We start from the raw sequence: 24669 nt of genomic DNA on the forward strand, positions 1-24669 counted from the left end.
CTCCAATTGAATATGGGGGCCTAGGATTCGGTTCTCTTTGGGATTCTAATCTCGCGCTGTTGTCAAAATGGTGGTGGAGGTTCAAAACGGATAAGGAAGGTTTATGGCGGAGAGTAGTATGGGCAGTACATCATAATAGTAGATCTTGGTCTTCGATTCCAGCTAAAGTTTCTTTGGCAGGTCCTTGGAAGCAAATTGTCAGCATTCGTGATCCGCTTATCCGAGTGGGTATTAATCTGATGGAGTCAATATGGTGTAGAGTGGGTTGTGGATCCAAATAAGCATTCTGGATCGATTTTTGGATTAGTCCTCAACCGCTTTCTATTAGTTTTCCACTTCTATTTGCATTAGAAAAGGATAAACTTTGTTCCATTTCTGACCGGGTATCGTGGGGGGATAGCACTGTAATTCTGTCGTGGTTTTGGAGTCGGCCTTCACTATCTGCAGCTGAGGAAGCTGAATTGACGGATTTGACTCTTCTTTTGAGTGATTTTGGGGTCCGTGAAGGTCCGGACAAATGGGTTTGGAATCATGATCATGTTGAAACGTTCTCGGTGGCTAGCATTAAACGGGTAGCGGCGGCGGCAACCAGGTCTGTTCCGGCTAACTTATTTTTATGGAATAATCTTGTGCCAAAAAAGGTTGGTGTTGTCTCTTGGCGGGCGTTAGCGGAACGTCTTCCGACTAGACTTTCCTTGGCTTGTAGGAACATTAATATTGGAGATACTAGATGTATCTTTTGTGGCGATTACGAGGAGTCTAGTGAACACCTTTTCGTTTCGTGCCAATTCACTCAGTCCATCTGGCTTGTTATGGCGCAGTGGTGCAAGATCCCTCCCATTATGGCGTTCTGCCTTAAAGATTTATTGGATTCTCATTTATATATGCAAGGAAGTAATAAGAAAAAGAAGGTGCTAAATGCCATTGTTCAGGTTGTGATTTGGAGCGTTTGGAGAATGCGTAATGAGGTTATTTTCAGGCAGGCGGCTCCTAGTATCTCAAAGGTGGTTGAAGAGTCCAAGTCAATGTCATACCACTGGATAAAAAATCGCTCGAGATCCTCGCATTGGTCCTGGAATGACTGGCGTGTTTTTTCCATTGGTTTGTGACGTATTATGTTTGAAATGTAATTTTGGATCCTCGTGTAGTCTGGTTTTTGTTTTGGTTTTGACCGGTTGGTCTTTTGGTGTATTTGAGTTGTAAATTTGGTGTCTAGCTTCTGGCTAGTTGAATTAATAAAATTTATGTTGGCCGTTAAAAAAAAAAAAAAAAAAACTGAGCCTACTAAAATTGTGTCGGTTTCTGCGTCACAGCAGGAGAATATTCGGCTTTTGAAGCTAGAACTTCTAAGACTAAAGGGTATGGGGGCCGGCTGAGGCCCGGCTAGGACCGGCGCCGGTCCCCCACACCGCCCCCTGGGCTCGGCTCGGCAAAGTCGACTCCCCACAGCCGGGGAGGACGGGCCTACTAATTCAAAAAGTAGCCGTTGAACGGCTATATTAATTAAAAAAAATCCTTTTTTATATAAAACACACCTATTTTCACCATATTTTCCCCACTTTCAACCCAAAACCCTCTCACTTTTATACCATTTTCTCCCCACTTTTATAAAAAAAATTATCTTTTCATCCACAATGCCATCTAATTCTTGGTGGCCCTCGTCTTCGGATGACGAAGAGGATATGTTTTTCGCAAACGCTGTGCTACAGGCGGGGCAGATTCTTATTGAAGAGGAAGAGGAAGAGGAAGAGGAAGACGTCTCGTCTAAAAACGTTATTACCAGACGAATACGGATTAACATAGACCGCCAAGGTTTATCATTAAAAAAATTTATTATCCTTATTCCTTATTTCCTCGTATTTATATATTTTTTACGACAGGAGCGCACGAGAAATTGGTGAACGATTATTTTTCGGATGAACCACTTTACAATGACGAGATTTTCAGACGCAGGTTCCGAATGAGTCGCCGGTTATTCACACGGATTGCTAATGATTTGGCGGGGCTAGACCCGTTTTTCACGCAACGACCTGATGCTCGAAATTATGAAGGGTTCACCACGTTACAAAAGTGTACTACGGCCATTCGCCAACTGGCGTACGGGACAGTGGCTGACGCTTTGGACGAGTATTTACAAATGTCGGCAAGAACTACGCGGGAATGCTTGTATCGGTTTTGCTATAATGTGGTGAAACTGTATAGCAAAAAATATTTGCGTAAACCAAACTCGTATGATGTTCAGCAGTTGTACCAAGCTCATGAAGCACGGCACGGGTTTCCAGGAATGCTTGGTAGTATTGATTGTATGCATTGGGCGTGGCATAACTGTCCGACTGCGTGGCGCGACCAATATACGCGATGTGATCACGGCCATCCAACCGTGATACTTGAAGCCGTGGCATCACAAGATTTGTGGATATACCATTCTTTCTTTGGTCACCCTGGTTCACTCAACGACCTCAACGTGTTATACCAATCGGCGATCTTTACTGATGTCGTTAATGGAACCGGTCCGGACACCCGTTTTACAGTTTCTGGGGTTGAGTATAGACGTGGGTATTATCTTGCTGATGGGATATATCCGTCTTGGTCTACAATTGTAAAGACTATTCCATATCCCGAGGACGAAAAAAGGAAAAAATTCGCCAAGCGTCAAGAAGCTGCAAGAAAAGACATCGAACGTGCTTTTGGTGTCTTACAAAAAAAATGGGCCGTCCTTCAACAACCGGCACGTGCGTTCATACCGAAGAGGTTGCGGCTTTGTATGTACGCTTCCATTTTGCTCCATAACATGATTATTGAAAACGAAGGTCGGGCGATTTGTGAGTATGATGAGAATGCATCTATCGGGAATACTGTCCCAGTAGATCCGCCACAACAGGATTTAAACTCGTTCTCGCTAACCAACGACTTCACGCATGCAAACCTTCAACAGGATTTGGTAGAACATATTTGGAACAACGTTAACATCGGGGACGGTGACGGAGACGGAGACGAAGACGAGTAGTGTAATTTTTTATTTTTAGGAAATGTAATTTTTTTTTCGGAAATGTTTTTATTTTTATTTTTAGAAATGTAATTTTTTTTATGTTATGAAATGAATTTATTCATGTTGTGTTATGTTGTATTTATTAAGTTAATAAAAAAAATTAGGAAATTATAAAATATTAAGGTGGGGCCCCATCCTCCACCCCCCTCAAAAGTGAAAGAGGCCCATCCCCATGAGCCAGTGATGTGGCGCCTAGGTGGCGGCCCATCCTCGTGGGGAAGGACCTCACCATACCCACTAGTCTAAAGGATCAACATCTAGTGGAAACAATCTTTCAGAGTGGCATTTGTGGCGAGCACGTGGAGCAAGATTTGGTGAAGTTTTCTGGCATGGTTGGTTTATGGGAATCGTATACGGGTAACTTATGGCATGATCTGGTATTGAGATTACCGAGTTGGAAAGAAAACCAATCGATTTTTGTTGACACGAGTGTAGAATGACTGTTTGATTTCATCTTGGTGGTATAGTAGTCATGAAAGATTGTGGTAGATTGGTCTTTGAAGGTTAGTAATGGCCAAATAGCTAAAAAAAACTTATTTGATTGTAAGTTGTTTAGATTACAAAGTTCTAGTTGTAGACTTGTAGTAAAAAATTAGTAACATCCCCAACTACCGCTCATCTCCGCTTACTGCACATCTTTGAGACAAGCCTTACCGATCTATGAGTGACAATAATCACTACCTATCCAAACTGCCGTCTTAAAAATCAGTGTGCGGTAAAAGCACGCCGACAGGGTGGAGGAGACCCTAAAAGGGTGGCAAGGTGGTGAGATACCGTTACGTGATGTGTCGCTTTGGGTTTCAAACGAGGTGGGACAAGCCCGACTTGTGTAACGTTAATGAGCTCGAGCTGGAGTTTCGCTGATGCGCTAAACATTAATTCTTTAATTATTTTTATTTATATATCAATAACTATAACGTTTATACATATATAATGTTTATATATAATATATTATAATTATAGGGGATGGTTCAAATGAAAACCACTTTTATTGTGAAAATTCAAAAACTAACTAAACAAAGCCTAAAAAACACACAAATTTTTTTTTTCAATTTTTTTTATAAAAATCGCTGGTTTTTATATATATAAAAAAACTTTTTTTCAAAAAAAAAAAAAATTTTGTGTAGTACACATGTGTAATAATACACATGTGTAGTACACATACACATGTATAATATTATTACACACATTACACATGTGCACTACACAAATTTTTTTTTTTTTGAAATTTTTTTTTATTTAAAAAAAACCTGCGAAATTTGGTTTGCAAAAAAAAATAAATAAAAATTTTTTTTTGTATGTTATTTTGGTTTTTTTAATTAGTTTTCGAGTTTTCACAATAACTAGTGGTTTTCATTTGAACCTTCCCCTATAATTATAATCTATCTATATAATAAAAGAAACCACTTTAGGAACACTTGTCATCATATTAGGTCATCTCTTATAGATAATTATTATTTTAGTTTAATCTCTTCTAATTAATTATAGATAATTCTCCTACTAAATATTATTTAGTTTAATTATTACTTTTATATTTATCTATTTACTTCAAATTCAAACTTAGTTATCTAATTTGATATTAGAGTAAATTACCATTTTAGTCCCTGTGGTTATATCACTTTTACTCTTTTAGCCCAAAAGTAATTTTTTAACATCTAAGTCCTCAACGTCTTTTTTTCTAACCCTTTTGTACCCCAACGTCTTTTTTTCTAACCCTTTTGGCCCCCATTCTAAAATTTAAATTGTTAATTTAAGATATTTTTAAATAAAAAAAATTATTTATCACGAAAACCAAACTTTGTATTAATATATGAAATATTTTTATTTTCATTACTAAAAAAATATTATATCAATTTTATAACATAATTTATAAATCAATTTGTTGGAATTGGTACCGACATTTTATCACTTAAATATATGCTGATTTGCTTCTTGAATAACATATCTTTTTTTTTTTTCAAGAACGATCTTCACAATCATCATATCCATCGCGTATCGAGTATTATCCATTAGTATATTGAAATATATGACTTTTTTATTATTGGTATATAAAATTAGATTTATTAAACCCGTGTAATACACATGGTTTTTTAAAGATATACCTTTTTTATTATTTACTATATAAAATTACATTTATTCGACCTGTGTAATACATGAGGTTTTTTAAGATACAACTTTTTATTATTTGATATATAAAATTATATTTATTCAATTCGTACAATACACGGAGTTTTTTTAAGGATATATATATTTTATTATTTAGTATAGAAAATTAAATTTATTCAACCCGTGTAATATACATATTTTTAAATATGTAACTTTTTTATTATTTGGTATATAAAATCACATTTATTCAACCCGTGTAATAAATTAGGTTTTTTAAAGATGTATTATTTTATTATTTGTTAAACAATATTACATTTATTCAACCCGTGTACAATATGGTTGTTATAGATATAACTTTTATTATTTAATATATAAGATTGTATTTATTGAACCCGTGCAATAAAGGAGGTTTTTAAAGATATATTGTTTTATTATTTAGTATATAAAATTCATTTTATTCGACCCGTGTAATACACGGGGTTATAACCTAGTTTTTATATATGTATTTCCAAATAATAAACTTGTTTATGTTTGGAAGGCTAGATAAGCTAAATATGTGTATTTAGGATTCAAGTTTGTTTGTTAAATGAGTTTCAATATAAGCTCAAACTCAAACTTGTTTATGATATGATCAAGTATGTACATAAACATTGATGTTGATATATACTAACTGGTGTAAATACCTGATGTACATGTTGTAATTTGTTGCCTTTTGCCCGTTTGGGTCAGCGGTGCCTGTGTTTGATTGCTGTTTTCCCCGTTTGAGTCGAAGGTTTGTTTTAATGAAGTATAATTTTAAAAAAAAAAAAAAGTTAAAATGTTCAAAGTTCCGACAACACAGAAAGCTTGGATATTCAAGGTACGGATAAGAGTGTTTGGGCCCACTTTCCAACGTGAATGTTCATACGTCCGATCAGAAAAACGATGGTTCGATTTAACATATATACCTTTCTGCATCTAACCCAATATCCAGACCAGATACGTCGTCGTCATGTACCAAACACATGTAATAACGTTATCTCTTAATAACTCAACAACCAATAGATTACGTACACTCCAACCGTTTCTGACTTTTGTTGTACAATGACCACTTGGTCGGACCTTCTGCCGGAGATTCTCAACAACATCTCCGGAAAGTTAGATTTCTATGAAGATTCTATCAACTTTCTTTGTGTTTGCACTTCATGGAAGTCTTCTGCCACTATAACCAAAACCATGTTGGAACATCTTCCTTCTCGGTTGCCCATGTTGATGCTTGCAGAATCCAACACAGATGAAGACGAACTGCGCGTAGGTTCGTTCTTCTATCCAACGGCGGTACCATGCGTAAGCTGCCACTACCAGAGGCGCAACGACAGCGATGTGTGTCGACTCACGGGTGGCTGCTAACAACCGGGGAACAAGAGTTTTATACCAAGCTTGTTAACCCGCTTACTCGTGCTCAAATCGATCTCCGACGCCTGTATATGTTTGATGAGTTATACTTTGATCAAGATGAATGGATGTACTACTTGTTTAGCATGAGAAAAGTTGTGTTTACATCACCAAACCCTTTGTCATCAGACCCCTCGTTTCGTGTTATCATCATTTGGGGGAGAACTATCGGGTTTTGCCACCCCAGAGATGTTTCGTGCACCCGAATCAACGGTTGGGAAGGACATCTGTTCGATATCTCGTATCATGGAGCGCGAAAACGGCTCTATGTAGTGGCCACCATGGGAGCAATCTACGAATGTGACGTAACTAATGATGTTTTGTGTCCTAAAACGTTGTCTCGAGTGACAACGTTCCCAGGAAAAGAGTTTGAGTGCTCGTGTGTTCCGTGGGCGTATTTACTCGAGTGGGGGTGTGACAGTTTGCTGATGGTTACGCGTGAACGTTACTATTTCAAGAAACATGATGATGAGTATGGGCGTTATGGACCGTATAGGACTAGTAGGTTTCAATGTTTTGTGTTTGGGTTAGACGATAGAAAGTGGTCGAAAATCACGAGTTTGGGGGGCAAAGCGGTCTTTGTAGGGTTCAACTCTTCGTTTGCTATCGATGGTGGCGAAGGTGTGAAGCCGGATTGTATTTACTTCACAGATGATCTTTATGAACCATACCGCGGTCTACCGGAGGGTGGTGGAGGAGATGTCGGAATATATCATATGTTTAACGGTAGAATTGAAACCCTCTTCGAGTCACAAGAGTCGGTTTTCCGGTCTAGTCCTCCTTTATGGCTTCAAACAAGCACCCTTCCTATAATTAAGGGAATTAAGTAGTTGTTTAAGGGTGCAAATAATGTCTATTAGGTTACTTGTATAAGCTTATCGAAAGATGTTTGTTTGGTGAAAAAATAGCATAACAATGTTTACTTACGATTATGGGTGACAATTATGCTATCGATGAGTTAAATTGTTGAATCCAAACACTATTTATTTATTCATTTGCATCTACATGCAGACACTTGATTAAGTTTTTCTAAGGACAAAGTAGAAATTTTATAAACACCTGAATGGTTACAATAACTTTAAATCTAGTTTTGAAATTTTATTTTATTTTATTTAATGAAAATCAGACAAGTTTATTTAGAGCTAGCTTTTTTATTCCTAACCACAAAAACTCATTGAAAAAGTAAAAAAACTAGCAAGACGCTAGCTGCCATGGCTCGACAACAACTCAAAAAGAAAATCTACATCAATCTTTCGAAATCAAATATTTAAACGAAGACCTACTTTAATCCAAATAAATCCCAAGGATTAAATATCCTCCATCCCCTTAGGCACCGTTGGGGGCAATATATGAGAAGATGGCATGTTTCCTCGCTTTCCATGTACACTAATAACCGGTCATGATAATACCTTGAAGCACCTTCTTTCGTTCTTGCTGCATAAGGGGGTTGATTTGTGAAGGCTAGGCAGGTCATCGATCGAAAAAGCAAGGGTGGGGGGCATGGCACCAAGAACTTATGTCTTGCCAAACCAAAGTGGCAATATGACAAGAGGTAAACAAATGGCAGGCATTTTTGACAACATCCTCACAAAGACCACACAAAATAGTCTTGATCTGGATGTTGTGATGAACAAGAACTCCCGTGTCGGAAGTCTATCCATCTCTGCCGTCCACACAAAAACATTGATTTTCTTTGGAACTGAGTTGTTCCGATCCATAATAAAAGTAGCAGTTGAACTCGACACCCTAAATTACACTTTCTTCATAGAGGCAACCGAAAACTTCCTAGACGGGTCCTCAACCCAAACCCACTCATCTTTAGCATCTGAAAAACGACATTCTGGATCAAGTTAAGAAGAACAAACATTTCAGCCACCTCAGTAGAGATTAAAGGACTCCTCTTCAATCTCCAAGACCAAGACCTATTATTAGAATCGAAGTAATCCTTAATTCTAAATCACATTCACATATTTACATTTCACTTGTTTCCCTAATTCTTAATCCATTCGCCCCCTCCTTCAGGCAATCGACAATCTGGCTCGCACTTCCAACTATCTTCAATCAGGACTTCCCTTCGTCTGGTCTAGGTACACATCGCTTGTCTCTGATACTTTTCTTAATTCATGGTGGACAACGGTAATAGGTGGTGGACAATCATTATTCCAACTTATATATTTGTTATGCCCCCATCTTCAGAGTTAAAGAAATATGAAAGCTCTCTTTAGAGTTAAAGAAATATGCAGGTACTCTAATCAGACTCTTAAATACATTAAAGACTGCATGAACAAGAAGCAGGAGCAGCTCAAGCTGAAGGGACATGACAAAGAGGAGCTGAGAGCAGATATTGAAGTCATCATTGATGATTGGGTTCAAGTAATAACCTGATACAAGAAGATGTACAAAGAATGCAACAAAATGATTGACTGCAAGAAGAAGTTGAAAGATGGAGATCTATACCAGATTAACCAATGATTGGAAAACAATTTGTTTATGTTACTTGAACAATGTTTTTGTCAATCTTTGAATTTCTGTAGTTTGAATTCACCTTATGTTATTTGAGTATGAGTAGTTTATTTTTTTACAATACTTAGGGGGGAAGTCGTTAGGAAATTATTTGTAAGTATTGAAGAAAAATATGATCAATCTGATCATATGCCGAAGATAAAGTCAAGAAGATCAACAAAAAGGAAAAATTAAGATAACAGGACAAGAAAAGAAAGAAAGACAAATCTAACAAAGATCCTGATCATAGAAAAAGAAAGACGATCAGAAGAGACCATTCTGATGAGTCTGATGATAAATCTGGTATTTATCATCAGAATCTGGTAACATCTGATCATCAGAAATTCTGATTATCATTTCAACAGAATTCTGGTAAGAAGGCCATCAGAAATTCTGATGAGCCAACTTGTCTAAGAGATAAGGCCCTGCCACATTTGTAAAGTAGCAAGTTGACCTCTATGGATTCAATGAATATGCCAAAAAGCTACTTTATGCAGAGCAAGTGTAAGAAAAAAAACAAATATTTATTCATGACCAAGACTCTATATAAATAGAGATGTCACCACCGAAGGATAAATGAGTTAAGGCAAGCATTCAATACATACAACAAAAACTCAATTACCCTTCATTACAGAATTCTTTGAGCAGTCAATTGTAATAGTCAATAATCTCACAATCACCTTGTAAACTTTGTTTTTCCAAAGTGATATAAACTTTAAAATTCTGTAAGTTGTGTTTCTTGAAAGTTTGATTTCCATATCCACACATTATTTCCATACTTGTTGAAATCTATTGCCAAATTTAGTCAAAGAACATCATCATCTGGGATCAACAAGAAGAAATAGAAGTCGACAACGAAGGAGGAGAAATGAAGAAATGAATAGAATCTGAAGAAGCTATGGGAGTAGTAGAACTCCCTAGAGGATCAAAGATCGTCTCATGAAATCTCACATGACGAGATGTAGACGTGCGAGACGTATGAGGATCATAACAAAGATATCCAAGATGAGAAAGTGCAAAGCCAACAAAAATGCACGGAAGAGATTTAGGTGAGAGTTTATCCGCTCGTGTGTTACCAAGAAACGGATAGCACAACCACCCAAAAGTACAAAGAAGAGAGTAACCGGGATGAGATCCAAATAGAACCTCGTAAAGAGATGAGTGATGAAGAACCGATGATGGTAACCGGTTAATAAGAAATGCAATAGTGGCATATGCATCATACCAGAATTTATTTGGTAACGAAGCATGAAACAATAAAGCTCGAGCTACCTCAGAAAGATGGCGGTTTTTCCTCTCAGCAACCCCATTCTGTTGGGGAGTATACGGACATGAAATGCGATAAGCAATGCCAGAGTCCGAAATAAAATGAGCCATAGAGCCACGAATGAGCTTAGGAGCACCATCACACTGAAGATACTTGATGGTATATGAGAATAGATTCTCTACTAGCAGTTTGAAATGCCAAAAGCAATCAACCGCTTGAGAATAACAAGTCAAATGATACATCCATGTAAATCGACTAAATCATTAATGAAAGTAATGAAATACTGGTATCTGTCTCTAGACATAACAGGTGAGGCACCCAAATGTCACAGTGTATAATATGTAAAAGTGAAGTAAAATGGGATACAACTGATGTAAACGACAATCTATTCGATTTCGAAACACTTCAAGCAGTACAATGTGTGTGTTGGGTTTTGTTTGTCAAATGTAAAAACGAACATCTATACAAAACATCATCAGACGGGTGACCCAATCGAGAATGCCAAGTCTCACGATAAACTAAAGTGAAAGCAACAAGTGAATATAGCTGATGCGGACTACCACGCGAGTAATGAAGGAGCTGTCCATCAAGTGTCTGAATGGAGAGACCAAGATATAAGAAAACAACAACTATAGGATGATTAATCACTAACTGTGTGATCAATAAAAGGTTCTTGGCTAAGCCAGGAACCACAAGAACATGTCCAAGAATAAGAGTATGATCAGATAAATGAAGCAAGGCAGTGCTAATGTGAGAAATAGTAAGAGCCATATCATTGCTTACAATGACTCGCTCAGAGCCGGTGTTGGGAGCAGCATCAAAGACAATAGAAGAATCAACAGTCATGTGCGCGGTAGCACCAGAATTGGGTATCCACGTGTCTACTCTTTCACACATATTCGATAGATCTGCTACAAGTGTCACACCCCAACCGATGGCGGAATCATCGGGGCGTGGCACTGAGCGAAACATATTGTCCAGGAGAAATCCATAACAACTAATTTTACCAAATATTTAAGTTAAGTCCCATACCATAACATACTCAGCAAATAAGTTAATTACAGACATTGCATCTCACAGACAATTAATTTGTTCCGACAACTCAGATTTCAAATATAAATAAATTGTTCGTTTGTTTCTAGACTTTTCCTAACTTGGTTCCACACAGCAAGCATCCTAGCAGCTAGCATCTTAAACAACTGTCATATACGTTAAAATAAAGGTCAATACAAATAGTGTAAAGGTGAGCATACAAGTTTGATAATAGCATAAATAGAGTTCGAAATCGTTTACGCATAACCAGCATGTACAACGTATAATGTGAAGCGTGTAAGTTATCGACAAAGATTCTATCAATACCAATGACTGCGATTTGACTGCGAGTAACGAGTGCGCAACACATGTTCACCACTGCGAACACATGAAGTAATATCCTTAACAACCCCTGTCCACGATAGGTGCTGAGTCCAAACTATAGTACTATCATTGCTAAGGCAGGTAGACAACAATCAATGTGTAAACATAACAAACAAGCATTCATCGAGTCACGTATAACATGCAATAGCGGTTAGCGTATAAACAGTGTTTGCGTTGTGTGTCGATTGTGATTTGAATATAGATAACATATGTAACACCCAAAAGTGCGTAAAGCAAAAAGGGATCGAGTATACTCACAGATTGTGTTTAACAAGTAAACACGCTATTGGATTGAAGGGAGCGCTGAGAGAGATTAGCCTGAACAGTTAACGATAGCATAAACGATAAGCGGCGCGTAAAACGGTGCAATAATACCAAGGGTCGGATGGTCATCCGATCGGATGGCCATACGATTGGATTGTCATCTCGTTTGGTGAGGATGTGTTTGTGTATGATGGTTTGTCTTTTGAAGTTTTCGTTGTAGTATTTTGAAAACAGAGAAGTATCTCTACCCTTCAGGTCGATCGATCGGACGGCGGTTCGATCGGGTGACAATCCGATTAGTAGGACACCTAGTGAGAACAAGTTCACAGCAGTTTGTCACTCGATCGGATAGCAATCCGATCGGGTGGCAACCCGTTGATCACTGATCATGTATTGAACATGTTGAGAAATGTTTAAGTGTTGAAGTCCAAACGTCACATGGTCGGATGGTCATTCGATCGGATGGCAATCCGATCGGACGGCAATCCGTTCGACGTTTATAACTTTGAAAAGTTGAAATAAAAGTTGAAGTGTTTGAAACCAATTGCAAGCCGATCGGACGGCTGTCCGATCGGATGGCAATCCGATCGAACCACAATCCGTCACGGCGGCCTGATCGTCTTTGATACTTAGTCGTTTTGATAGCTTTGTGGTTTTCTTGAGACGGTATGACCACGTGCCAAACAACAGAATTTCATCAATACTTAGGTGATCCGATCGGACAGGAATCACCCTAGTCCGGTTGGTCAACTGATCGAGACGGTGGTTCGTGTTTAACCCGAGGTCGGTTGTCTCTTTAACAGAACACAGATCTTGAACCGACACAACACTAAGAAGGAGTAGAAGATCAAAACAAGCTCTGATTCCATCGGCTTTGAGTGCATTGAGTGTAAAAGAGTTGAAAGAAAGTTAGAAAACCATCTTTCAATTCTTTTCACCATGAATATGTTCAGATCTATGCAAGATCTTTGTTTATTCATGTGGAAGTCGTTCTGATCTAAGTTGTTCTCGGTGGATTGAAGCCAAAACATGAAGTTCATAAGAACCCCATGATGACATCATCCTAGATGTTGGTGCATACATCTGTCGACTTCGTCTTATATCGAGTCTTGCATTACACATGGCACGAAGATCGAGAAATCATATCATAAAGTTAATTCCGCATGAATGACCTAATTCCGCTTGAAGAGGCAACATGTAATTCCGCACGGAATTACATGGTAATTTCGCTTGAATTATAATATCTCTTGAATGTAATCTCGTGTGAGTGAGTTTCATGCGGAATTAGTCCACCTATATATAGTTGTCTTTCTGTGTCATTTGGTATGAAATTAATTTGAGTGTTTCCGATGGCGAAGCTCTGTCGAAGTGTCTTTAGCTCTGTAATTGTTATCAGATCAATATACAAGATAGTTTAAAGTGATATCTTGCTGAATCAACCTCATTATGTCTGTTTCCGCCTTTCATTTTGAGTAGAACGCCTCTGATTGACTCGTTTCGGGTCCGACAACGATCCTACAATTGGTATCAGAGCTCAGGAGGAGGAGTTCTGCAGATTTCAGCCTGATTTCATCTCATTTTCTTACTTCTACACCTTCTTTTCTAAATTGAACAAGTTTTCACGATTAAAATGCTCTGAATTTCACATATTACAAGTAAAACAGTGTTTTAAAGAATCCTTGAAAGAATTGGACCATAATTCAATCTAAAACTAATAATATTTGTAATTTCGTTTGAGATTCTGTTCGAAAATGATGACATCATCCTAAATTCCGCTTGGGAGTGCACCTTAATTCCGAACGGAATTACAAGTTCTGCATAATTTCGTTTGAAATAATTATAATTTCGCACGGAATTAGAATCTCGTTTGAGTATTCTCGTTTCAAATCTAATTCCGCGTGAAACTGAGTAATTCCGCACGGAATTACTTAATTTCGTTTGGTAATTTCGTTTGAAACATTTAATTCCGTTTGAAAGTTTTGGTGTGCAGGTAGTTTCGCTTGGAAGATAATCTCACTTGGGAATTTCTGTTTGAAGAACTTAATTCCGTTTGAAAATGTCTGACGAAGAATTTTACAACGCGTTTGCCACTTCTCCGACTACTTCGGCTGCCATTACTCAAAGCATGAACATGGAAAACGAAACCGGAACTCTACAAAAACCCCCGAAGCTAATGAGCATTGAAGAGTATGATGGTTGGAAGGACCGGTTTGAGAATTGGGTCCAAGCAAATCATTTAAGATCGTGGGAGTGCATTGAGAAAAAGTATGTTAAACCACGCACAGAATTGGAAACTGAAAAAACTATTTTTCAATTCACAGATCAAGAACGAGAAGTGTACAAAGCAGAGAAAATGATGATTAGTTTACTCCAACAAGCCGTGTAAGAAGACATCTTCATATCGCTTCAACATGATAATACTTCAAAATCAATTTGGGAAGCACTTAAAACTAAATATAAAGGAAGTGAGAAGATGATTAGGAGTAAGAAATCATTGTTAAAGAAAGAATTTGATTTGTTTAAAAGTTTTCCAGGTGAAGGTACTAAGAAGCTGATCGAGAGATATTGTCACTTAGTTCGCTCAATGAATTTGTTAGGTATTACTAAAGAACGAGAAGAATGGGTCGACAAATTAGCAGATTCTTTACCTCAAAAAGAATGGGGTACATTTTTGATGATATTGAAGAATACTGGAAGTTATGATGAGCTGACAATTTTTGAGTTCATTGAAAAGATTGAAGGTCAAGATTTGGAACAGCAAAAGATTGAAAAAATGAACAATCCTAGTGGTCAACAAGACGTAAAGATGTATTACAAAGGGAGTGTTCCGGAGTTTGAAACAAGTCCGAAAATTCAAACTGCTTTTAGTGCAGAGAATTCACCCACATCAGTGAATCAAAGTTCAAATAGTAACAGTAGATTCTCTTCGTATCCAAATATTACTCCAAATGTTTCAGCGTCAAGTTATCAATCTCAAGGAACAAAGAATGGAAATGGTTTTGTGTTACAATGCAACATTGCTTTGAATCTTCCGAGTGGTCAAAGTTTCTCCGAAGAAGTTGCTAAAGATCACATGGCGTTACTTGCTACTGTGTTGCAATCTTATGAAGGATTGGTTGCTGGTAGGATCGGAAATCCTATGCTGACGAAAGAGGATTACGATCAGATAGATGCTGAAGAGATGGAGCTTATGGATATAAAGTGGTGCTTAGCGAGTATCTTGAGGAGAGCAGAAAAGTTTAAAATGATTACAGGAAGAAATAATTTTTTGGATGCACACGTTTCTACTTTGGGTTTTGATAAATCTAAAGTGACTTGTTTTCGATGCAGGGAGAAAGGCCATTTCAAGAGAGAATGCAAAAATCCAGAAGCTAGTGGAGCAAAGAATCCTTTTGGAAAAGATGATTACTATCGAAAAGCAATATATCAAAAGGTTGCTCATCAACCACATCAACAAAAGGAATCACAAACTGCACATAGGAAAATGATCGAAGATGCAAATAAGAAAGCTTATTTTGGCATCATTGATCAAGATGATGAGAAACTGGCTCCAGGATTTAGTTGGGATCAGTTTGTGGATGAGAATGGGGAATTTAAAGCTTTCATTGCTAAAATTGTAAAAGAACCAGATTTGTTTTACAGAATGGATGAATGTGGTTGGTGTTAATGTGAAGAATCAAGAAGAAGAATTTGTTTCATCAGATGAAAGTTCAGAAAGAGCAACTATTTTTGATTAAACACCATCTGATTCTGGTTCTTCAGATGATAGTTCTTAGAAAACAATAGATTTTGATCAAACCAACTGATGACAGTGGTGATGATGAGGAAGAAAGGCATATTAATGTTGCAAAAACTTATCTATCTCCTGAAAGTTTTCAATTTTATTTTGCAGATCGCTTGGAAAAGCTGAAGAAGAAACGAGCAACAAAAGAACAGATGAAGAAAAAAGAAAGTGTTGTTCAGGAAAAGATTGTTGAACAGAGTGAAGAAATTAAAACTACAGAACAGGTAGTTGAAGTTGAAAAAGTGGTTGAAGTCGAAAAGATTGTTGAAGTCGTCAAATCGTGTCAAATGTGTTTGGAGACTTGCAAAGAATGTGCAACAAAAGATGAGAAATTGAATGAGTTTGAAAAGATGAAAGAAAATTTATTGTTCAATCTGAATTATGTGAAAGAGTCGTATGACGTGTTGAACAGAATAGTAAATGGTCTTCAAAAGACGAATTCTGAGAGAGAGGATACCTTGACTATGATGAATGCTACAATGATGGAAAAGCAAAAAGCCATAAATCATTACATTGAAGAGTGTGCCAAGTTGAAGCAGGAGTTGGAGACAGAAAAGATTGAAAATGAAAGAATTAGACGATTGTTGCTAAGCTATTCTAGTTCTGATTATTTGATTGACCGAATTTATCCAACTGTTGCAGGTTTTGAAGCGTTTAAAGATGATCAAAAGAAGCCAAAGGAGAAGAAGGATACTGGTAAGAAACAGAGTGTCTAGTGCAATGAGTCTCCTTCTCCAATATGGGAACGTATTCGCCTAGAAAACCAAATGAGGAGCAAGTCAAAAAGGCAGTCAATATTAAGCTAAAATCTGAAACAACTGATGGGTTACCAGAAAACATTGACGTCACGTTTACATCATCTGACACTGATCATGAGTCTGAGTTAATAAAAAAGGTGGTCGATCAGGTGTTGGATACAGATGGGGAGTCTGAGTCAAAGTCCGAGTCGGGAAGTTCAAGTTCCTCAATCAACAGTCCAAAATCGTCGGTTAAACGGGTTTATAGTAAAGAATTTTTGTTATCAAAATCTAATTTGAATGAGGAAACATTTGAAGTTGCATATACTTTGAATGATTCTAACAAATTATATTCTGATAAAGAATTTCCAATAAGAAGTGTTCAAATTGAAAAGATCAAAAAGGTTTTCAAAATGACAGAAATTAATATTTCTGAAATAAAAGATTTAAATCTTAAAGAAAAACCTAAAAAATACACTTCAAGAGTTCAACAACGGTTAAACAAGAAAAAGGGTTACAGTTCTGGTTCTGGTTTTCAAAAGAAACCAAACAATAACGGTAATTTCAAAAAGAAAGGTCTTGGATTTACTCCACCTGAAAATTATAAAAATGAGAAAATTTCTAAAACAAAAACAAAATTTGTTTCAGGGACAAGCTGTGAAGAGGAATCAAAAAGCTCATTCTGGAAACAATCAAACAGAGAATTCATTATCCAGAAGCAAGAAAGAATGGGGACTAGAGTTTTTCATAGAAAGGAGACTAGAACCTGTTACAAATGCAATGAAGTTGGTCACATTGCATGGAACTGTTCTCAAGAAACAAAAACAAAACAAGAAGTCTCTAAAAAACTTAAAGGAAAAGTTGTTGAAGAAAATGAACCACCAATTGAAAAATTTAAAATTTTTGAAAATTCAACATATGAAGTTGGTGAGTGTTCTAAGACAATTTTTTACAAAAAGAGAGCAAAGGACAACCAAATGTGGGTTGTTAAGAAGTTTGATGAGAAAACTGGCGATGAATCTGATTCCACAAAATCAGAGGAGCCACAAGTTGTTAAAATTGGTGAAAAATCAGTGCCTCCAGTGGATGATGTTAACTTTCCACCATTGCGGGCTGAGAATTTGAAATAAAAAATTGGAAAGATTGAGATTTTGAATCAATTTTATTCTGAAAAGAATGAATTTGATGTTGAGAAAGCTTTTAATGGAAATGTTAAGAAGATTTTTGGGAAAATGGTCGAGGGGAAGGCCAAAGGGGTTAAAGATTTTTATGCAAGAAAGAAAACAACCTATAACCCTACTGAACAAGAGTTATCCTCACCCAAGGCTGGTCAGGCTTGGGTGGACATTTTCTTTACTTGAAAAACCTGACTTGCCGGAGTTCCCAAGTTTGTAATCGTGGAACATGAATCAGCATCTTTCTTAAAAATTGATTTTGTGAATGAATCTTAAAATTGTTAAATCTTACAGGTTGTGACTTGCCGGAGCTCTCAAGTTGGTAAGTGTAGAGCAGGAATCGGCATATTTCTTGGTATTTGGGTTTATGAAAGTACCTACAAGTGGTATTAATGGTAAATTTTTAAGAGATTAATCAAGGTCATTAAGTTGAACTTGATGTAATCCTGCATGTGATATGTTGATAAACAATGTGATGATGAACCCCTAATCTACAAATGGTTTAAAATCAACGAAACTTATTTTCTGGAAAAATCATTTTGATTAAAACAAACTTAAGTGTTTTGAAATCAAATTGAGAAAATAGTTTGTTGTAAGGGGGAGTTCTGATTGTTTATGCCAAGTGGATGGAGATTTGAAGCTTGATACATCAGTTTGTCAATTTTCTTGTACAGTTTGTTTTCAAATTTCCTTTAGATATTTGTGAATTTTAGGGGGAGTAAGAATTTTAGAAAATCCAAAAACATTAGAAAATTTGAAAAAGTCAAAAACATGATAAAATCAAAAATGAGTTTTGTTGTGAAAAAGAGGAAATGATAGTACATCAGTGGACTATCACAACACGCTAAAGAAATGGAAAGTTTAAATGTGATAAACGGTCTCACTACGGATATGCCAGTAGGTTTTTACACATTTAGTAGATTGTGACGAGATATAAACCTAAATTTCAAACTTGCTTATGTCGTGGGGAACATTTCTTGGATATATGGGTAACCCCCGAAATCTTGTTTGAAAGCTCCCTCTTTCTGAGATACTAGGTCTTTATACTCAGTGATATCTGGGGTATTATCCCGGGACTTCTGATTTTGTGGAAGCAATAGCCTAGTCCCCGCATAATACTTTCTGCATTGCTTGAAAAATAGCGCCGCCCTCAGTACTAAAAATGATGAAACATTGAAAAATGCTAATCATGTGCTGTTGAAGAAAAGATCCTCTAAAGGGGACACACCAAAAGTCGAACCGTCATCTCTCTGCTGAACGGAAGTTCTGACCTGAGCTCTCACGATTTTGCACCTAACCCCTTACAGATATCATCTTGGTATACTCACCTGTAAGACTGAATATTGGGATCTGGATACGGGAGTATATTCAAGTGGTGGGACATGCGAATAAGTTTAAGTCATTAAAACATTAACAATCGTATCTCGAAACAGTTGAAATTTGTGTGAAAATTTAAGTGGATCAGTATACTGACAATCTAGGTGAATTGTTTAGAACTTAAAATGTTTAAAGCTTAACGATGTTAGTGATTTGTCTCATAAACTGATATTATCCTCTTACACAAACTCACAAAAATATTGTTTGTAAATATTTCTTTACTACATTGCTTTCTATTCAAAAATCCAAAAAGATTTTTAGTGTGTTTTAGCTTAACGTTCTCAAAAATTCAAAAAGATTTTCGACAACTGATGTTGATGAGCTGATTTTCAAAATTCCGAGTGCTAAACATGATGATCAATTTGAGGGGGAGTTTGTTCGTTTAATATGGATAAAAAAGATTGTGTTCAAATGGTTAATCAGATTCTTTAATTGTAAAATCATTCTGGTTGAATCTGAGGGATAGTCTTGGTAGATAAATTTGTCAAATGTTAAATTTGTGAAATTTATTGTGTGGTAGAGGATGTGCAGGATAATCTGGATTTTGAGTCTGAGATTTGAGCCAGATTTCGATTTTGATCCTGTGAAAGCCAGGTTGCGATCCCAGCAAATCGAAAGGGAGAGTCTAAAGACATCCGAGAAAAAGTTTTGTTCAAGGAGAGTATGTTGGTGCTGAAGGAAAAAGAGCAGTCAGACCGATAAAGACTGAAGACATTGAAGACTCGACACTTAAGACTCGTCAACATCTGAGGGGGAGTCTGTTGGTGCATACATCTGTCGACTTCGTCTTATATCGAGTCTTGCATTACACATGGCACGAAGATCGAGAAATCATGTCATAAAGTTAATTCCGCATGAATGACCTAATTCCGCTTGAAGAGGCAACATGTAATTCCGCACGGAATTACATGGTAATTTCGCTCGAATTGTAATATCGCTTGAATGTAATCTCGTGTGAGTGAGTTTCATGCGGAATTAGTCCGCCTATATATAGTTGTCTTTCTGTGTCATTTGGTACGAAATTAATTTGAGTGTTTCCGACGGCGAAGCACTCTCGAAGTGTCTTCAGCTCTGTAATGGTTATCAGATCAATATACAAGACAGTTTAAAGTGATATCGTGCTGAATCAACCTCATTATGTCTGTTTCCGCCTTTCATTTTGAGTAGAACGCCTCTGATTGACTCGTTTCGGGTCCGTCAACGATCCTACACTAGAACACCTTAAATCTAGTGATTTTACGGTTAAAAGTTAAGATTCAAAAGATAGAAAGATGAAGAAGAAAGATGAAGAAGTGCGTGTAGATCATTAAAGTACAAGATTTAGGTTGAAAACTTACAAGAATCGCGAGAAATTGAGAGAAAGAAGCTTGAGAGTGCGGCTGGGTCGAGTGAGAGGCTGTCACATCAAGTGATGTGACAGTTGGAGGTATTTATAGGGTTTCCCAAAAAGGAAAGTGCATAGTATCGAGTGGGTCACCGATCGGGTGACTGTCCGATCGGGTGGCAATCCGATCGGATGGCAATCCGATCAGATGACCATCCGATCGAGCGGTCACTTGATCGAATGGCTCCGATGACTGAGTTTTGGCGTTTCGTTTCGTGCGTTGAGTTTTGCGATGCGATAGAATTATCCATTAATCCCAACTACTATATCTAACATACAATCATCCTAAGTAAGTTGCGTTTAGCGTTTGCGATTCGATTGCGATTGCATTTCGATTAATAACCACATCATCAACATAAACAAACATGCACAAGTATCACATAAAAGGCACACACACGTAAAACAATATCCAGAACTTATAACTCGAGTTGCGAATGCGATTGCAATACAATAAGCGGTAAAGCGATAAAACATGCGATAAACAGCGATTAAACCTCGATTGCTAACAAGTACTCCACATAATACAACTAGTGCGATAAAATAAATAGATTATCTACAAGTCAAAGAAGTCAAAACAGTAGTTGAGCAAGGAGTGACAGATCGCAATTAGCAATCTTTTCTTCCTTTGACTTTAATGTTGACTTTGACTTTCGAAACACGGGGTCTTACAACCTCCCCCTCTTAAGGGAATTTCGTCCCGAAATTAGGCCTTAGCCGTAACAAACAATTGCAGGTACTTCGCCTTCATATCGCTTTCGAGTTCCCAAGTGAACTCTGCGCCTCGTTTGCCTTCCCATCGAACCTTCACAATGGGAATGCGCGAGCGTCTGAGCTGCTTGGTTTGGCGGTCCATAATCTCGACAGGCTTCTCCACGAAGTGTAGTATTTCGTTCACTTGAAGATCTTCCAGAGGTACGTATAAATCATGCTCAGCCAGGCACTTTCTGAGGTTAGACACCTGGAAAGTCGGGTGCACGTTGCTAAGTTCCTCCGGTAGTTTGAGTTTGTAGGCCGCTTTTCCGATCCTTTCTAGAATCTTAAAGGGTCCAACATATCGAGGCGCGAGTTTTCCTTTCTTGCCGAATCTGACCACACCCTTCCAAGGTGATACCTTTAGGAGTACATGGTCGCCAACGTCAAATTCTAGGGGCTTGCGTCGTCTATCGGTGTAACTTTTCTGTTGACTCCGAGCTTTCAGCAGATTGTCCCGAATTTGGAGGATTTTGTTAGTCGTTTCTTGCAGTAGCTCAGGACCGGTTATTTGTGAATCACCAATCTCATGCCACACAATTGGCGATCGACAGTTTCTTCCATATAAAGCCACAAATGGTGCCATTTGGATGCTAGAATGATAACTGTTATTGTACGAGAATTCGACTAAAGGTAAGTATACGTCCCAATTACCACCGAAATCTATGACACACGAACGGAGCATGTCATCAAGGGTACGAGTCGTTCTTTCAGTCTGACCGTCGGTTTGGGGATGGAATGCGGTACTTAGATTAAGCGTAGTACCGAGAGCATATTGAAATGTTTCCCAAAGACGCGAAGTAAACCGACCATCGCGGTCAGAGATGACGTCGTGAGGCGTCCCATGTCGACAGATGATCTCATTCGTGTAGATTCGGGCTAATTTTTCTACCTTGTAGTCTTCTCGAATTGGCAGAAAGTGAGCAGATTTGGTCAAACGGTCAATGATAACCCAGATGCTGTCGTGACCAGATGGCGTGCGCGAAAGTTTCGTTATGAAGTCCATAGCTATACTCTCCCACTTCCACATGGGAATCTCGGGTTGGACGAGTAAGCCAGAGGGTCTTTGGTGCTCGGCCTTAACTTTCGAGCAAGTCAGGTACTTCGAAACATAGAGAGTGATATCTTTCTTCATGCCCGGCCACCAGTACTTGTAGCGAAGGTCCTGGTACATTTTATCGGCACCAGGATGAATAGAATACCGAGATTTGTGGGCTTCGTCTATCAGAATCTGTCGTAAATCGGTCCGCTTAGGGATCCAAATTTGGTCCAGATAATGGAATATCCCATTCGACTTATTCACAAGTTGGGCTTCATCGTTGAGAATCCTTTCCTTCTTTAAAGTGCGCTCGGTAAAGCAAGCATGTTGGGCTTCGCGGATGAGAGTTTCGAGGTGATGCTGGGCTTGAACATTACGAATGCTATGTAAATAGCTTCGTCTGCTGAGAGCGTCGGCAACGACATTTGCTTTTCCAGGATGGTAACGAATCTCACAGTCGTAATCGTTGAGAAGTTCTACCCATCGGCGTTGACGCATATTAAGTTCTTTCTGGTTGAAGATGTGTTGTAGGCTCCTATGGTTGGTGAAGACCGTACACTTTGTACCATAAAGGTAGTGTCGCCAAATCTTCAACACAAAAACAACCGCGCCTAGCTCGAGGTCATGGGTTGTATAGTTCTTCTCGTGGATCTTTAGCTGACGAGACGCGTAAGCGATAACCTTGTCTCGTTGCATGAGAACACAACCAAGACCAAGGTTCGAGGCATCACAATAGATAACGAAGTCATCGTTTCCATCGGTTAAAGCAAGGACAAGAGCATTGCAGAGCATATTCTTGAGAGTTTGTAAGGCAGTCTCTTGTCCAGTTCCCCAAGCAAAGGATCTGTCTTTATGCGTGAGAGAAGTATGCGGCACAGCGATTTTAGAGAATCCTTCGATAAATCGGCGATAATAGCCCGCTAGTCCGAGAAAAGAACGGACTTCAGACGGGTTCTTAGGTGTAACCCAACTCTTAACAGCTTCGATCTTCGCGGGGTCGACATGAATACCTTGACTATTGACAATATGACTGAAGAATTGAACCTCCTCCAACCAAAATTCACACTTGGATAACTTGGCATAGAGTCGATTCCCTTGGAGTAGCTCGAGAACCAAACGTAGATGCTGCGCGTGTTCGGATTTCGATTTGGAATAGATCAGGATATCATCGATGAACACGATGACGAAGCTGTCATGAAATTGTTTACACATGCGATTCATCAGATCCATGAAAGCCGCATGTCACACCCCAACCGATGGCGGAATCATCGAGGCACGGCACTGAGCGAAACAAATTGTCCAGAAGTTTCCATAGCAACTATATTTACCAAATATTTAAAGCAACACTTCCCATACCATGTCATAAATGATAATACAATTATTAGAGAAAAGATCTTGTCAAATTGTTCTGTTCCGACAACTCAGATTTTTATTACAGACAATTGTTTATTGTTGACCTAGGTCTTTCCTAGCCTCGATTTCACAGCAAAGTAAGCAAATAAGCATCCTAAGCACCTGTCACATACGTTAAAGTAAAAGTCAATACACATAGTGTAAAGGTGAGCATACAAGTTTAATAGATATAATAGAGTTCAAAATCGATTACGCATAATCAGCATGTACACAGTGTGAAATGAGGCATGTTAGTTATCGACATGAACCTATCGATACCAATGACTGCGGGATGACTGCCCAAGGCAGCTCGCGATACACACTCACCACTGTGAGCCATGTAACTAATTGTCCTTAACAACCCCTGAGTGAACAGTTGCTGAGTCCAAACTATAGTACTATCGTTGCTAAGGCAGGTAGACTGCATTCCATGTGTAAACATAACAAACAAGCATTCATTAAGTCATCTATAACATGCGGTAACGGTTAGCGTTAAAAGTATTGCGTAGTGTGTTTGATGTGATTTAGAATAAGTAACGTATGTAACACCCAAAACTGCGTAAAGCAAAAAAGGAACGAGTATACTCACAGCGTTTGATGGATTGAAGGGAGCGCTAGAGAGTAGGGTTAGCCTGATCAGAACGATAGCATAACGATAAGCAACGCGTAAAACGATAAAGAGTGCGAGTGGGTCGAACAACAGTTCGATCGGTTGGTAGTCCGATCGGACAGCTGATCGTGCGAGTGACAGCTCGCTCGGATGGTCATCCGATCGGGTGGCCTTTCGAGTGGATTGTTTCTTCCTATAGGAAGGATGTGTTTGTGTATGATGGCTTGACTTTGAAGTTTTTGTTGTAGTATTTTGAAAACAGAGAAGTATCTCTGCCTTTCAGGTCGGTCGATCGATCGGACGATCGATCGGACGACAACCAGAGTGGTAGGACACTTTAGTGAGAACAAGTTCACCGCAGTTTGCCATTCGGTCAGATAGTA

General features: G+C 38.2%; 2 protein-coding genes across 2 annotated transcripts; both read left to right on the forward strand.

The window, feature by feature from the left end:
• The first annotated feature begins 1634 nt into the window (after window positions 1-1634).
• LOC110925267 lies at window positions 1635-3007 on the forward strand. The gene is made up of 2 exons (XM_022169228.1): window positions 1635-1812; window positions 1881-3007. Exons 1-2 carry the CDS (start codon window positions 1635-1637, stop codon window positions 3005-3007), a joined length of 1305 nt encoding a protein of 434 aa, XP_022024920.1.
• Window positions 3008-6477: 3470 nt separating this feature from the next.
• On the forward strand, window positions 6478-7419 carry LOC110925269 (putative F-box protein At5g55150). Its single transcript, XM_022169229.1, has one exon. It carries the CDS (start codon window positions 6478-6480, stop codon window positions 7417-7419), a length of 942 nt encoding a protein of 313 aa, XP_022024921.1.
• Window positions 7420-24669: the final 17250 nt, after the last annotated feature.

The sequence above is a fragment of the Helianthus annuus genome, chromosome 17, assembly GCF_002127325.2.
Source record: "Helianthus annuus cultivar XRQ/B chromosome 17, HanXRQr2.0-SUNRISE, whole genome shotgun sequence".
Classification (NCBI taxonomy): domain Eukaryota; kingdom Viridiplantae; phylum Streptophyta; class Magnoliopsida; order Asterales; family Asteraceae; genus Helianthus; species Helianthus annuus.

Bases quoted from the DNA above. Each gene is read 5' to 3' on its own strand.
- LOC110925267 (XM_022169228.1), top strand. From the start codon at position 1,635: ATGCCATCTAATTCTTGGTGGCCCTCGTCTTCGGATGACGAAGAGGAT. The intron at 1,813-1,880 runs GTTTATCATTAA...TTTTTACGACAG, and splicing joins GATTAACATAGACCGCCAAG to GAGCGCACGAGAAATTGGTG.
- LOC110925269 (XM_022169229.1), top strand. From the start codon at position 6,478: ATGCGTAAGCTGCCACTACCAGAGGCGCAACGACAGCGATGTGTGTCG.